At 46.5% G+C, this 15570-nt stretch overlaps 1 protein-coding gene across 1 annotated transcript in view; it reads left to right on the top strand.

Annotated features, from left to right (window-relative positions):
- Positions 1–15570, top strand: part of PDXK (pyridoxal (pyridoxine, vitamin B6) kinase) — a 40150-nt gene that overhangs the window by 13800 nt on the left and 10780 nt on the right. Inside the window, exons 2-3 of the mRNA XM_006870812.1 lie at positions 6622–6676; positions 14124–14228. Of these exons, the coding sequence (XP_006870874.1) occupies positions 6622–6676; positions 14124–14228 (160 nt within the window). The remainder of the gene's footprint in view (positions 1–6621; positions 6677–14123; positions 14229–15570) is intronic.

Here is a 15570-nt window from a genome sequence, read left to right as displayed (position 1 = left end):
AAGAGCATGACCCTGGGTCACACCCTGACTTCAGACTTCTGGTGTCCAGAACTGTGAGAGATAAATCTCTGTTGTTAGGCTGAACCGCCCCATTTGTGGTGCTTGGTTACGTTAGCCCTAGGACACTAGATAAGGTGGGTGGGGTCAGAGGACTGCTAGATCTAGACCACTACGAGTGGTCTAGACTGCCCTCCTCCTTCACCCAGGCAAGGGAATGCAAGTTGTCCCAACTATTGTCCATGGTCAAGTTAGCAAGAGTTCCACCCACCCCTTTGCACTCAGGAGCACTCAGGTTAAAAATAGAAAAGCATCCTGTGAATGGGTCTGTTGTCAAGATAGAGAGGAACAGTGATCTCCCCCTTCCCACACCCCCACCTCCCATGACCTATTGGGCCCTGTATTCTAGGGAGTACCAGAACTTCAGTGCTTCCTTTCCTGATACTGTCCTTTTGTCCTGTGGTATTCACGGTTTCTCCTCACCGAGTGTAGGCTTCCCTCAGGCAGGGGTTTCATGTGCTCTGTTCTCCATTGTTCCCTCCATGCCTAAAACCAGTCTGGTATTTGTTGGGGGACATGTTGACTGTTGGGCCAGGTTCTGAGGTTACAGTAGTGACCAGATGGCCAAGGGAGCTCATCTCTCCATGAGTGCAGCACTGACCCAGTGACCGGGAAGCTCGAGGACGGGCTGGCATGGGTCCTGGATGGGTCTGGGAGGATAGCCAGTCAGGTCAGGATGCAGCGAGACTCAGCACTTGGTAATCTGTCTGACTGGCTGGGGAAGAGTATCCAGGCAGATGACCTGGTATGAGTGAGGTCCACACTGTGAGAGGAAGGGTGCAGGCGAGGTCTCACCAGGTCAGGAGCTCCACTCTGGTGATAGCTGCACACCTCACTAGCCCCCATTTCTGCTTATCTAAGGACTTCTGAGCCATCTGTGTAAGTGGTGGGCTTTGGGGATGACCAGCTGCTCACTCACTTGGTTCTTTATGACCCTCAGTGCCTGGTGAGTACACAGAACAGTCCTGGGAACCACAGTCCTGTCTTAGTGGAACCCACCTCAAGACCTGCTGGCTTTCTTCAGCCTACTTGCTGCCAGGAGCTTGAGAGGAGACCTCTTCTTCTCTTGAGGGCTCTGCAGTGAATCCCAGTGCTTGGTGGAACCTCACCAGCTAACACACAGCCCCTGGGGGTGCTGTCTACAGGGTACACTGTCCCAGGAGTTAAGGACTGGCATTCCTGAAGCAGTGACACACAGAGAATGACAGTGGCAGTGGGGACCTAAGGAGAGTCGGAGAATCAGCAGGACTCCGACTGGCACACAGAGAAGGCATCTCAGGTCAGAGAAGGAAGGAGGGGGATTAAGCTGAAGTATGAGGCTGACCAGTAGTAGGTGGTGTAGGACAGGCAGACTGCTCTGAGGTTACCAGCATGACAAGTCTTGTGACACTCTCTAGTTCCTGCTTTTTGATATTTTCTATGAAAATGGCTAAAGATCTTGCTAAACAAGCCACAGAGAGGTTAGGTATCACCTGGTGCCCACCACTGAGCCACTGGTGTGGGTGGGGAGCGGTACTGTACTGGAATATTCTGTCTGGAATGTTCCTGCGATTCCTGCTGCTCTTGAGCTTACGTGTCTCTCTGGATGAGGGCGGCTCGGCTGTGCTGCTGAGTTAATGACCATGTCTCCCTGTGCTATGAGTGGCGGGAGCGGAGGCGGGTGCTGATGCTGGGAGACACAGCACCCTTGAGGCAGCAAGCACGTGGGGCTGCCCTCTGGAGAAGGTGTACTGAAGTCTGAGCCAAAAGAATGGGGTTAGTGTGGGGAGCATGTGGCAGCCACCGTGCTCCAGAGAAGGAGCCAGATTGGAGAGCTTTTATTGCATCCTCAGTTCATTTTGTTATTGCACTTTATTGCAGAGCAACTAATGAGCATTTGCACGTGTGCTCCCCAGGTGCACATGTGCACTGATTATTCCAGATGTTTCCCCCTGGATACCATGTGTCTGTTGGGGGCAGGCAGGAAGTTGGAGCTATTTCTGAGTCATCCCACTGTCCTGATCTCTGCCTAGGATTGCTTTGACCATCCGGTGGGAAGTGGCCTGAACAGTTTCCTCCCTTGGCAGGAGACAAGTACTTCCTGAACATAGTCACACTTCTAGGCTTACTGTACGTGGTGCACATATCTGTGAGGTCTGTATATAGTGGGCACATCTGCAGGGCCTGTATATGGCTCGTATGTCTGTTGCCTCCACATGGAGTGTTCATCTACACTGCCTGTATACAGCACACATGCTTATTTATGCAGCACATATATCTACACTTTTTAGCTATAACACACGTCTATTCTGCTTATGCACGTCTGCACTGCCTGCATACAGTGCACATATCTGTACTCCTACATACGCTGTGCATGTCTACATTTCTATTCATTCAGCTGGTTGTGGGAACCCCTGCCACATGCAGGCTTGAAAGCATAGCAGGTCTGATACCATAGACGTTGCTGGGTTTTGGCTGGCTCTTGAGTCTATGTGCTCCTTTGAGCTGAGTGAGTGTCTCTGTCTCCTCAGCATTAATTACTCTTACAGTTACCTGTTCAGTTAATCTAGTTTTCCTTGGTAACTAGAATGACGCTGTGGCTTTACTGTAGTAGGTGAGCAGAGTCTTGCTTCATTCATCAGACCTCTTGTCTAAGAGGGCTAGTTTCTTCATGGCAGTGGGATGTATGCCACAGTATAGATGGTCGTGTGTCATTCAAATCTTGCTTATTTTGGGAAATACTTTGTTTTACTTCTTGTGTGTGTCTGTGTTTGTCAAAGTGGCAAGCCAGTTAGAAAATGTTACTGGAGACCATCCTAGTTGAAATCTGACCATCTCCTCATGCGTGTCCTTGATTCCACCTGAGACCATTGTAAGAATGATTTGGGGATCCCAGGATGTTTGAACGAACTTCTGCTGTCTCTTCCAGAGTTTGTATGGACAATTTCTGTGCTTTTCTGAGGCTTCTTGAGGAGGCTGGGTGCTACTGTGGTCATTGATGCTATCCGACTTCTTAGGTTTAAAAAATGGATTTCTGACCTTGGATTAGGGGTGATCCATGGGGCAGTGTTCCCATATAAAGTGATTCATGTGAAGAAGGGTATTGAGTAGCAGGAACTTGGGTCTGCTCCCCGCACTATACGGGGGCAAACACAAAGATGCTATGGGGAGGCATCTGCTGGCACCCCAGCACTGGCTTTAAACAGCTGGCGTTACTAGGGTTGTGGAATCAAAGAGAAGAGGTTAGGGTCATCAGAATTTAAAAACTGAGTCAAGGGGACACTGGCTGGCTTATGCTGGGATCTGCAAGATATGGAAAAACGCAAAGTAGATTCAGTGGTTGCTATGGGAAGGAACTCACTGCCGGGGTGAAGAAGTGTGCCACGGGGGCGAGGAGCTGGGCTGAGGAAGAGTACAGCCTGGTGAAGGAGAATGCTACCAGGTTGAAGCTGACTGGGAGTAGATCCCTTCTACCTCCCCCAACCTTTGAGCTTCATTGACTCTCTCTATTGGCAGTGCCCGGTGAGAGCCACTGCCAAGCAGGGATGTGGTTCCCATAGTGCCAGTCCCAGTATCCCAAAGCTAAGTTTGGAAGGAAGGGCGGGTTTGAGCTAAAGGAAAGAGCTTAATAGCTCTCATCTTGAAGCGCCGTTCCTCCGCTTTGTCTTCAGTCTTCCGAGTCTGGCTCAGTCTGGCACATGCAGTTTTGATAGGTAGACTGGAGCTGTTCATGTGATGCTTATTAATAAGCCGATTTGGCTTGTGGTATATGAAACAGAGATGCCAGCCTAGGGGCTTAGCTATATAGGATTTAAAAGCAGAAAATAGCAACTTCATTCTCGGGTAAATTTGCCAATTCCAAAGGATTAATTATCTACACACATAGAAGCAATGGAGCAGAACATTTTTGGGAGAATTTTCAAGATTTGTGTCATCATTGCTTCAAATCTGTTCCTTCAGAGTTGATTAGAATTTTAATTTAGTGTTTAGGGGCCATGAAGTCAGGCAAGTCAGTTTGCAAAATGCCAATTTTAACATTTGTTTCTTTGCTGTAAGTAATGATAAACTGGCTTTAATTTTTGTGTTGAAAGGGCTGGGTGAATACAAATCATCATAAGTGTACAGTTCAGTGAATTATCACAAAAGGCAACATACCAGCAACATAACCTACATGGAGAAATAGATCATGACCACTCAGAAGCCCCTCCTTCCCACTCACTGCCCCCTTTCTCCTTCCCGGAGGCAATCATTCTCCTGATTGCTGACATCCCAGAAAATATGCCTCATTTTGAACATTAAGTGAAGCATGGTTGGTTGGTGTTCTGGTGAAGAGGGAAAAGAGGGGTTAGAAAATTGTTGGTGCACAGGAGGCGGCAAGGTCGGCCAGAGCAAAATGGCAGAGTGGTGAGGGTCACGGGCCACTGGGGAAGGTGGCTGACAGGTCACCCCTTCTCCTTGGTTTTAGTTTGTTCTCTCTCTGTCATATGCACTCTTTCTCTCTGTTGGTCTCTGTCACACTCTCACTCTCTCACATGCTCCCTCTTGCACATACACTTCTCTTACTGTTTTTCTTAGTATCTCTTTGGTTTGTGTACACTTGCTCTCTTACACACACATATACCCTTTCACACACAAACACATTCTGTCTCACTCTCTCATATACATGCTGCCTCTGTTTCTCTGTCTACTCACGCACACACACTCTGTTTATTTCTCTTTCATACACAAATACGCATGTTCTTGTTCTCTGTCCCCAGGGGGCTCTGTTAGTGAGGTGGCCCTCATTTTCTCAGGCTTTCCCCTGTAGACTATTTCCCTTTCGTTTTTCTTGTGGGGTTGGGATTTGAAAATCCCTTTGCTATAATTTTCTGGAAATTTTGGGGTGGAGAAAATCTAAAGGTCATTCTGCTGTGCTCAACCAGAAGTCTTGGCAGTTGACTTGAAAGGGCTCTAATACTCATTGGGTTTTTGTCTTCTTTTGACTTCCTCTGCTTGTGAGAAGTAAGCAGAGAAAGAGTCACGTTATACCAAGAAACAAGAGCCTGGAGTGCAGTGGTCTTTCAGACCTAGGATCGCTGTGCTGAAAACTCCCTAGACTCGGGAAGATAGAGCCAACAGATCAAATATACCTGCCTTCCCCTAGAGTAGGTGATCTGGCCACCCACGGTTTCAGTTTGCTCTACCTCTGCCCCATGGTAGGTAGTGGGTAATAGAACGTCCAATGGATTTTTTTTCTCAACCTGGACACCAGGCTCTAGACAAAGACTCTGGCTTGGTGGGAGTTCCTCAAGCAGTTAGGGATGAGGGGTGGGCAATCTGAGCATTGGGGAGGAGGCCATTGTCTTGGGTCTATTTGTAATAGTTCTAGAGGGGATGGGCCCTGCCAATAAGAGTAGCTGAAGTGGACCACTCACTGTTCAATGTTGAAAACCAGGAGACCTGTGATAGAGCAAACTGTTAACCTCAGAGAAGTTGGAGGTTCAAGTCCACCTAGAGACACTTCAGAAGAAACACCTGACAGTCTGCTTCCGGAAAATCAAGCAATGAGCATAGTTAATTGTACTGTGACACACAGTCACCATGAGTCAGGGTCGACTTGACAGCAATAGGGTTAAAGCTTAGCAAAAGAAAAATCCCATGTCCCATATTGTGCGGCAAACAACTGCCAGTGTTTGCTTGTGTAGACAGCAGCTTAACTTTTCTTCTCTTTCATTAAAGAAGAGCTCCTGCTTCTATTTTTTTTTTTTAATTAGCTTTTTAACTTAGTGATATCTTTAATTTTTTTCCCCATAAAAACTTCTCTGGTGTGGCCCTGTGGTAAGAGATCCTTCTTCCCTTCCTGCTCTCTCAGAACCCTTTCAGTGACTTTGACTTCCCAGTGTTAGAAGAGGCTGAGTTTTGCCCTCTCTGGAGAAATATTCTGGGGCTCATTAAGTGGAGGTCGGGCAACAGGTGGACTCTGTCCTGGCTAAGCAGGACTCAAAGGGGCTGAATCCTTGGTAGCTGAATTGAACCCAGTGAGGGCTGGGAGATCTGGCTTAATACAGCATTAAATACCTCATTGGTGGGCCATTTGTGACTGGGCGTGGCTGTAGGCAAGGGTACCACAGGCACAGGCGTGGGCCGTCCCTTCTGCCCAATTGGCTCATGTGCTGCTCCCCCACAGAGACTAGGGCTCCAAGCCAGGGTCCTCGCAGAAAGACAGTCTTTGTCCATTGTCCTTTGTCCAGACAGACAGGCGTTTCCCTGGGCTGTTTGGCTTGGGGAATTTCAGAAATGATCCTAAGGCACCTCTTCCATGTGGTTTAGCTGGCTGTTCTGAGTTCTAAGACTGCCCTGCTGGCTGGTTGGTCCCTGGTGTCTTTCCTGAATAAAGGAGAGAGCGGGGTCTATTACTACTGGGTACAGAGATCCCTGAGCTATATACTGTTTATTCGGGCCAAAATGTAGCTCCTGTTCCAACATTGTGACTCTCCCCTTCAGTGGCCTTGAGGGTGTCCGGCTTCTCCAGTTCCTGGGCCCATGTAGTTTAAATGTAGTGCAAGCCACCACTGTCTTACACCCAGTCCCTTTTCTGTCTTGCAGGTGCTGGGATTTGAAATTGATGCCGTTAACTCTGTGCAGTTTTCAAACCACACAGGTAATGCCTTGGTCAGAGGAGTAATCAGACCATTAAGAGTGGGTGTAAAGGGTGGGTGTTTAAGGATGGGGGTTCTGCTCTTCTTAAGGGCAGGAAATGAAGACTTTACAAAAGTCTCATCATATAGGTGTCCCGGGGCTGTCATAACGAAACATCACACACTGGAGGACCTGAAACCACAAGAATGTGTATTCTTTGGAAGTAGAAGTCCAAATGAAAGTGTTGTCAGGGCTCCCTCCAAAGGCTCTAAGGAAACATCCTTCCATGTCTCTCACCAAGCTTCTGGTGGTTGGCCAGCAATGCTTGGCGTTCCTTGCTTGGCTTGTAAACAAATGTCTCCATCTGTCTTCGTGTAGTATCTTTCTTCTGTCTCTCTGTCTTTATGTCTTCTCTTTTATAAAATCACTACACAGATTGAACTAGAATCCACCGTGTTCCAGCTTAAGCTCATATGAACCTAACTGGTAACATCTTTAACGACCCATTTCCCAAACAAGGTCACATTCACAAGTAAGAGGGTTAAGACTTCAACCTACCTTTGTGGGGGATACAGTTCCATCCATAATACTCCCATCCAAATACTAACTAGGTCTGACCCTGCTCAGCTTCCAAGATCAGAAGAGATTGGGCATTATCAGAGTGGTATGACCTTGTTGTTATGTGCCGTTGAGTTGATTCTTACTCATAGTGACCACCCTGCATAGGGTTTCCAAGGAGCGGCTGGTGCCATCCTTACAGTTAGCAGTTCAGTGCTTATCCTACAGTTCCACAGCAGGAGTATGACCTTAGACCAGTCTAAAACAATCATCTTCAAGTACAGACTGCTTGCATTTGAATCCCAGCTCCTGTAGCTATGTGACCAGAAATAGGTGACAACCTCAGTAACTCAGTTTCCTACTGTAAAATGAGGTCAGTGTCAGTGATGCCATATAACAACAATTAATGAGGGTGAGTGTCCTTTCCTGCTTTTTATTGGCTTTTCTATTTAATTGGGTTTCCTATTCTGTGAAATTTCTTGTGTTGTTGTTGCATTTCCTATTAATTTTCAGGATAAAGCATTTCATCATATATGTTGCAACTATTTTTCTTTGTCTATTATTTATTTTCTTTCTTAACATGTTAAGTGCTGTCAAGTGGGTGAGTTGGTTCTAACTCATAGAAACCCTAGGTTGGGTTTCCAAGGAGCAACTGGTGGGTTTGAACCACCAACCTTGCAGTTAGCATCCCAGTATTTATCCTACAACACTACACCAAATGTATCATATCTTTGCTATGCAAATATTAAAAATTTTATGTAAGTAATAAAAAAACAAACAAGGTTGGTGATCACAGCCCCTCCTCCAGGGGTGGTGGCGGCGATGTGCTATGGAGTTGGTTCTGACTCATAACAGCCCTGTATAGGGTTTCTAAGGCTGTAAATGTTTATGGGAGCAGAAAGCCTCATCTTTGTCCTGCAGAGCAACTGGTAGATTCGAACTACTGACCTTGTGGTTAGCAGCCCAGCTAGTAATCCACTACACTACCAGGGCTCCTTAGGGCTCCTTTCCTTGAGGTTGGTGACAAGTAATTGGACACATCAAGTAAAGGGTTTGCAGTAGTGCTTAGCTCAGAGGTGCTCATTCACTAACCCTGTAGTCTATCTGTGTACATCTTGCCAAGGATCATTAGGGGGTGTCAGATGTTCTCTAGTAAAAGCCAATGCCTAAAAAAGTTAGGACTCCTGGTTGTGGCTCTGTTGGATAATGCACTGTACGGCAAAGTCCGCTTGAACCGGGAGACCAGCAGTTCAAGCTCACCAGCTGCTCCATGGAAACCCCATATAGGGTTGCTATGGGTCAGAACCCGAGTCAACATGTGACCCAGCAATTCCAGGCCTAGAGACAGCCCTGAAAGTCCTGAAAGCAGGGAGTCCAGCAGATCCTTGTACACCACTGCAGTTCTGTTCACAGAAGGTGGAAGCACCCAACAGGTTAGCAGATGAACAAACCCATACACTGGAATATTATTCAGTCTTAAGGAAAAATGAAGTTCTGATGATACATGCTATGGTATAGCTGAATCGTGAACATGTTCTTAGTGATCCCACATACATGAAATGTCTGGAATAGATGTGAACAGAAAATTTAAAGGTCAGCTTGAGAAAAAAAATGTGCACAGATCTGGAGTTAGAAAACCAAAAGGGAAGAACACGCTCAGCATTTCTCAAGCTGGGAGAACTGAAGAAAAAATTCAAGCCTCAACTGTCATTACTGAAGGATTCTCTGGACAAATTATTGAATGATGCAGAGAGCATTAAAAGATGATAGAGGAAATACAGACAGTCACTGTACCAAAAGGAAATGGTTCATGTGTATTCATTTCAAGAGGTAGCACATGATCAAGAGCCAATGATACTGAAGGAAGAAATCCAAGGTGCATTGAGGAGTTGGCAAAGAACAAGACTCCAGGAATTGATGGAATAAAATTTAAATCTTTCAAGAAAGTAAGGCAGCACAGGAGACACTCACTCATCTCTGCCAAGAAATTTGGAAGACAACTATCTGGTCGACTGATTGGGAGAGATCCATATTTGTGCCTATTCCAAAGAGAGGTGATGCAACAGAATGCAGAAATCATTGGACATTATCTTTGATATTCCATGTGAGTAAAGTCTTACTAAAGGTAATACAGAAATGGCTGCAAGGATACATTGACAGAAAACTTCCAGAGGTTCAAGTCGGATTCAGAAGAGGCCATGGAATGAGGGGGATGTCATTGCTGATGTCCGGTGGATCTTGGCTGAAAGCAGAGAATACCAGAAAGATGTTTACCTGTGCTTTATTGAATACACAAAGTCTTTCAATTGTGTGGATCGTGACAAAATATAGACAACATTGTGAAGTATGAACTCTTAATTGTGCTCATGAGGAATCTGGACACGGACCAAGAAGAAGCTGTTCGAACAGAACATGGGAAAACTGGTTTAAAATTAAAAAGGGTGTGCGACAGGGTGGTATTCTTTTACCATACTTATTCAAGCTGTATGCTGAGCAAATAATTTGAGAAGTTGGATTCTATGAAGATAAACGTGGCATCAGGATTGGAGGAAAACTCATTAACAACCTGCAATATGCAAATGATACACCCTTGCTTGCTGAAAGTGAAGAGGACTTAAAATGCTGATGAAGATCGAAGAACACAACCTTCGGTGTGAATTGCATCTCAATGTTAAGAAAACAAAAATCCTCACTACTGGAGCAATAAAAGCATTCTTATCAGTGGAGAAAAGGTTGAAGTTGTCAAGGACTTCATACTTCTTGGATCAACTATTAACACTCATGGAAGCAGCAGTCAAGAAATCAAAGGACGTAGTATTGCAAGAGGCAAATCTGGTGCACAAGATCTTTTTAAAGTGTTAAAGAGCAAAGATGTCAGCTTGAGGACTAAGGTACGCCTGACCCAAGCCATGGTATTTTCAGTAATCTCATGCATGTGAAAGCTGGACAGTAAATAAGGAAGACTGTAGAAGAATCGATGCTTTTGAGTTATAGTGTTGGAGAATATTGAAAGTGTCATGGGCTGCCAAAAGAACCAATAGATCTGTGTAGGAAGAAGTGCAGCCGGAGTGCTTCTTGGAGAGACCAGGATGACCAAACTTCATCTCTCATACTTCAGACATATTGTCAGAGGGACCAGTTTCTGGAGAAGGATATCATGTTTGGTAAGGTGGAGGGTCAGCAAAAAAGAGGAAGACCCCCAGCGAGATGGATTGGCCAACTGGTAGTAGCATCAATGGGCTGAAGCGTGACAGCAATTGTGAGGTTGACCCAGGATCAGGCAGTGTTTCGTTCTGTTGTGCATAGGGTTGCTGTGAGTCGGTACTGGCTCGATGGCATCTGACAACAACAACAATAGGCACAAAAGTATATACGGAGAAAATTTTTCTATTATATGTGCAAATTTTCCATTATCTTTTAGTTCTATTTTCCCACAAACTTTTTGAAGCCTTAATGGTTACCAGGGATTGGGGTGAGGGGGAAATGGGTTGCTATTATTGCTTCAGGGGAAGCAATAATTAAGGGTGATAGTGATGGTAGCATGTACCACAACCCGGTGAATGTAATTAATGCCCCAGTATTGTACATGTACAAAATGTTTTTTTAAAATGCATGAATGATGCAAAAGTCTTTCACAAGAGGTCTAGCAGAAATGATGCCATGCAATTCCTGTTTTCTAATAAAATCATGGAAATTTTTTAATTGGGAGAAGAAAAGAACAAACTCAGCCTTGCAGAAGAGCTGCATGCATGTCTGTCTGGATGCACTTGGACTCAAAGTCATTCTTATGCATGGAAATCTTGGACCAGTATGACTGGTTCACAGGGTGTGGGAGGGCCCCTGCTCTCCAGAAATATCCATGCTGTCTGGAACAAGGTGTGTCGATGGCCTCAGTGATCCCTGAACCTGTTCCCCACCCACCCATCAAGTCTCAGGACGTGGGTCCATTCTACCACTCTGTGTCGTGGCAGGAGAAACAATACACGTTCCCTCTTTTAAATGACTTTGAACCTAAACTAACTGCAAGCGCATGGAACCTTCAGGAGACAGCCTGGTGGAGTGTCAGCGGGTGTCCCATCTGAGCTCACCCACAGAGGAGATGTTCTGTAATTCTCTGGGGTGTCTTTTGTGTGTGTGTGTGATATGGGGATTATAAGTTATACATTGAGAGGGAAGAATAAATTGCCTATTCAGCAGAAAAGGCTATATTTATTAAAACTCTTGCCTACCTTGGTTCTGCTGTGAGTGTGGTATATGCTAAGACATGAAGGTACCCCAAAAGGCTTGATCCATTGAACTTCCCTGAATCCTAGTATTCTCCTGGTTGTTTGGGCTCTCTTTTTAAAAAAAAAAAAAAAAACGAACTCTTTTTTTACATATGAATATGCATTAGGCAAATGGACTTGGATATTAGATGATGGGATCAAATTTCCTGTTGAATGTTGTGTTTTGCAGTACTCGGCATTAGTTCAATATTAGCATACCTAGCTCAGACTTTGCTATCCTTTGGCCTTGGATTCCAAAATGAGGGGGGCCTCCCAGGGCTGCAGGTCAATGTCCTCGGGTGAGTTGGAACTAGCTGGCCTCTAGGCTTTCTTAGTTAGTAGTGGGCTGGCCATCCTAAGGGCCTGGGAGAGAAAGGTCTGTAGGCTGCGTTACTAGTCATCCTTGTGGGTGTTAGGTGGAGTCGGTTCTGACTCATAGGATTTCCAAGGAGCAGCTGGTGAGCTTGAACTGCCAACCTTGCAGTTCAAATGGCTTTGCAGTCTGGTGCATTAACCCACAGGGCCCCACCAGGGTGGGAACTCTTAAATGCCAGTTCCCAGATACCAGCCCAGGAGCAGTCATGCACAGAGATCATTCTAAGGTCCGTGGTCAGGCCTGCCGGCTGAGCTCTTCTGCAGACCACCCCCTACCTACTCTCTCAGGTGGACAAGACCAACCATTTTGATCCTTTTTTGCCTTGGAGCTCCTCCTCAGGTGATGAGGGGGGCAGCTGGACCATGACTCCTTAGTGAATGGGGGCGTGGAGAGCAGCTGTGTCTCTCAGGGTGACTCAACCTCTCTGTGCTGTGTGTTCCCATCTGTAAATGTGGTACTGGGCACCCATGAATCATGGGGGAGGTGCAGCTAAATGGGAGGGTGGATTCCGAGCCCCCTTTGTGTAATAAGAAAAGGGGGAGCAGTGCTCTGCCCGCAGATGGTGCCAGTCTTTACATCGTATTGTCAGATGAAATTAACTTAATTGATTAGCTTAATTAAATTAAGCCCCAAGCTGTTGGAAGAACATTCAGAAATTCAAGGAACAGAAAGACCCATTCCTTCTCCACCCCTGACCCACCTGCAGTTCTTTGTGGCAGCTCCAGGACTTCCTGGAGCTAAAACCTGCTGGGCTACCATCAGAGACAGCACAGAAAGCCCAGCCTTCCCTCCCTCAGTTAACCAACCAAACCATGGGTGAGTCAGCTTCGCCTACAGAACACAGAGGGGCACCCCACCAGCTCACAGCCCTGGAGGCCACACCAGGCCCAAGAGTTACTGGGACCATTGCTGTCATTGGGTATTTCTTCTAGTCTTACTGCTGTCATGACAGAATCTACAATCCCACCAAAAGACCACACACTATCAGTGCATAGGGACACTTCACTCACATAGAGACAAAGCAGGCAGGGTCAGTTTCACTAGTAGGCACTGGTCTCCCACGGTCAGCAGTTTCATCCACGTGTGGCAGTGCAGGGCAGAAGTCTATGTTCACCCCTTTGTGCTGTAATCAAGAGGCCCTGCTCTCTTCCCGTCTGCACTGTGTGCCCAGTACTGTGACTTTATGACTTTATGACGACGATTTTAAGAGAAGGAACTGGGAGATGCAATTCCCAGACTCCTTATCAGAGAATATTCTCGACCACGGCCTTACTTGTGATAAGAAATGCATAGAGATAATTTTTACAACAGGATCTTTTATTTATTGAGCTGGCTCCCAGCAAGCATAAACCCAGTTCTCCCCTTGCCTGATAAGAGCCATACCTTCCCCCAACCTCTACCTCCCAGTCTCTTGGGAAATCCGTGTAGATGGGGAAAGTGTGTCTGAGTGTCCTGGTGCTGCCAGAGTGGAGACACCCCAGGCCAGCAACTTTAAAGAACAGGAATGTATTGTTTCACAGTTCTAGAGGCCAGGAGTCTGAAACTCAGGACATCAGCAGGGCTAGACTTCCTGCTCTGGGGCAAGATACCTGTCTCTTTGAACTTCTGTGTTGTGAGTGCCGTTGACTAGGTTCCAACCTGTAGTGACCCTGTATAGGATTTTCGAGGAGCAGCTGGCGAGTTTGAACGACCAGCCTTGTGGTTCAAACTGATCTTGTGGTCCAGTGCATTATCCTAAAGTGCCACAATAGCTCTTGGCATTTCGGACAGCTTGTCTAGGCATCCTTACATGATGTCTGTCTTTCCCTCTGCCTATTCTGCTCTTTTTATAAGATGCCACTCAGAAGGGATTAGGTTTAGGACCTACCTCATTAACATACCAAGAAAACACCTATTTCCAACAGGGTCACATTCATAGGTACAGGAGCTAGGACTTCTACATAACTCAATTCAGCTAGGACACAATTCAGCCCCTCACAGTCAGCTGTGACCTTCCACTGGGCAGTTAGTCCCTGCATGTGCATCACTCATCCCCCAGAGACCTGAAGTGAAAGCTCAGAGGTGCCTATGTGGGAAGGGTTCTTCATGGATACGGGATGCTGGGGCTGGTTTTCCAAGGGCAAAACACAGGTTGTTAGTGGGACAGCCCTGCCTGCTGGGACCTCGCCTGCCCCTCATGAGTGCTACCAAATGGATATACTCGGGGCCCCCACATCATCCCCAGGAATGTGCTGGTGGGATGCTGATGTGTCCTGCTCTCTCCCTCTCAGGCTACGCACACTGGAAGGGCCAAGTGCTGAACTCCGGTGAGCTGCACGAGTTGTACGAAGGCCTGAAGCTGAACAATGTGAACAAATATGACTATGTGCTCACAGGTAAGGGCCTCTGGACCTGGCTCAGCCAGAGCTCCCTCCAACCCCACCCATGTACCCTTCAGGGAAAGGCAGGAATGTACCCCCAGAACTCTGGTGACCAAGAAACCAGTACATCCCAGGTAGCCTGGGAGTCCAGTGACTGCCCTGAGCTATGCCAAGTCGCTGCCATACCTGAGGCCACACTAGGTATGGTGGTCTGAGGGATGAAAACATGCAGGTAAGCAACATGCCACCAACTATTGCAAACTACTTACCAAAACCAAATGCTGTCTCAAGTCAGGTCAAACTCATGGTGACCCCATGGGTGCCACATTAGAACTGGCTCCATGGGGTTTTTCAAAGGTGAGTTTTACAGTTGTAGATCTTCAGGCCTTTTTCTGAACATCCAGCCTTTCATTTAGCAGCTGAGTGCTTAGCTGTTTGCAACACCTAGTCACTCCTACACTATATTTATGTAATAATTAGGTTTTAGAAAAAAAAAAAAAATCATTCATACTTCTACTACCTACAGCCTTTTCCTTTGACTTAAAACATAACACTCCTTTTGGGACATGTCTGGTCCCCTTCAGTGACTACAGATGGGGTTGCGATCTTTGCCAGAAGATCTGAGACTGGCCGCTAGAACCTTCAGGTTGGATACTTTTTTTTTTTAATGTTTTATTGCGAATTAATCTGATAGTTTACATGGGAGAACATTAGTTTTACATTCATCCCATCGTATATCATTTCATTGCCATGCTTACAGTCCCCTCCATGCATCATCAACCAACCAAAGGGTATACCCTGCAAGCCTACCACCACCCCCACCACCCCACTCCCCGCCAGGTATTCAGCACACAGCCCTTCTTCCTCTTCTGGATCTAAAGTCCCCAGCTGCTCCATCTCTCCACATCATCGTCTCTGCCTCCATCTCTGGCGTCACTGCTACTCTGGGTAGGGTCCTGCTCTCCACTCTTCTCCCGCTCTCCACTCTTCTCCATTGATGGTCCCAGGGACCTCCTCTCCTAGACTGAAAAGTTAATCACTCCCCTCCTTGTTACAAAACGTCTACCTTTACATTTCCAACCCTCACAAGCAGTCCTAATAACAATTATTCACTATTGTATCACAAGAGACCTATCTGCATTTCCTCTCATCAGCCCTGCCTTGACATATTGAATACTATTCAGTGGAGATTCTACCTTCCTCCTGCCCTCTGGATCTAGGTTCCCTCTTGAAAGCTTGTAAGCCAGTCACTTCTTGCCTTTGTAGTCCCCCATTTTGGGTAGCCAATGTCCAAGTTGCCCATCCCTGTCTACTCTGTATATGGAGGGGGTGGGAATGATCCTCACTGTAAAGATTT

The sequence above is a fragment of the Chrysochloris asiatica genome, unplaced genomic scaffold (assembly GCF_000296735.1).
Source record: "Chrysochloris asiatica unplaced genomic scaffold, ChrAsi1.0 scaffold00154, whole genome shotgun sequence".
NCBI lineage: Eukaryota > Metazoa > Chordata > Mammalia > Afrosoricida > Chrysochloridae > Chrysochloris > Chrysochloris asiatica.
The sequence above is the reverse complement of the archived record's forward strand: the minus strand, read 5'-3'. Positions and strand labels throughout refer to the sequence as shown.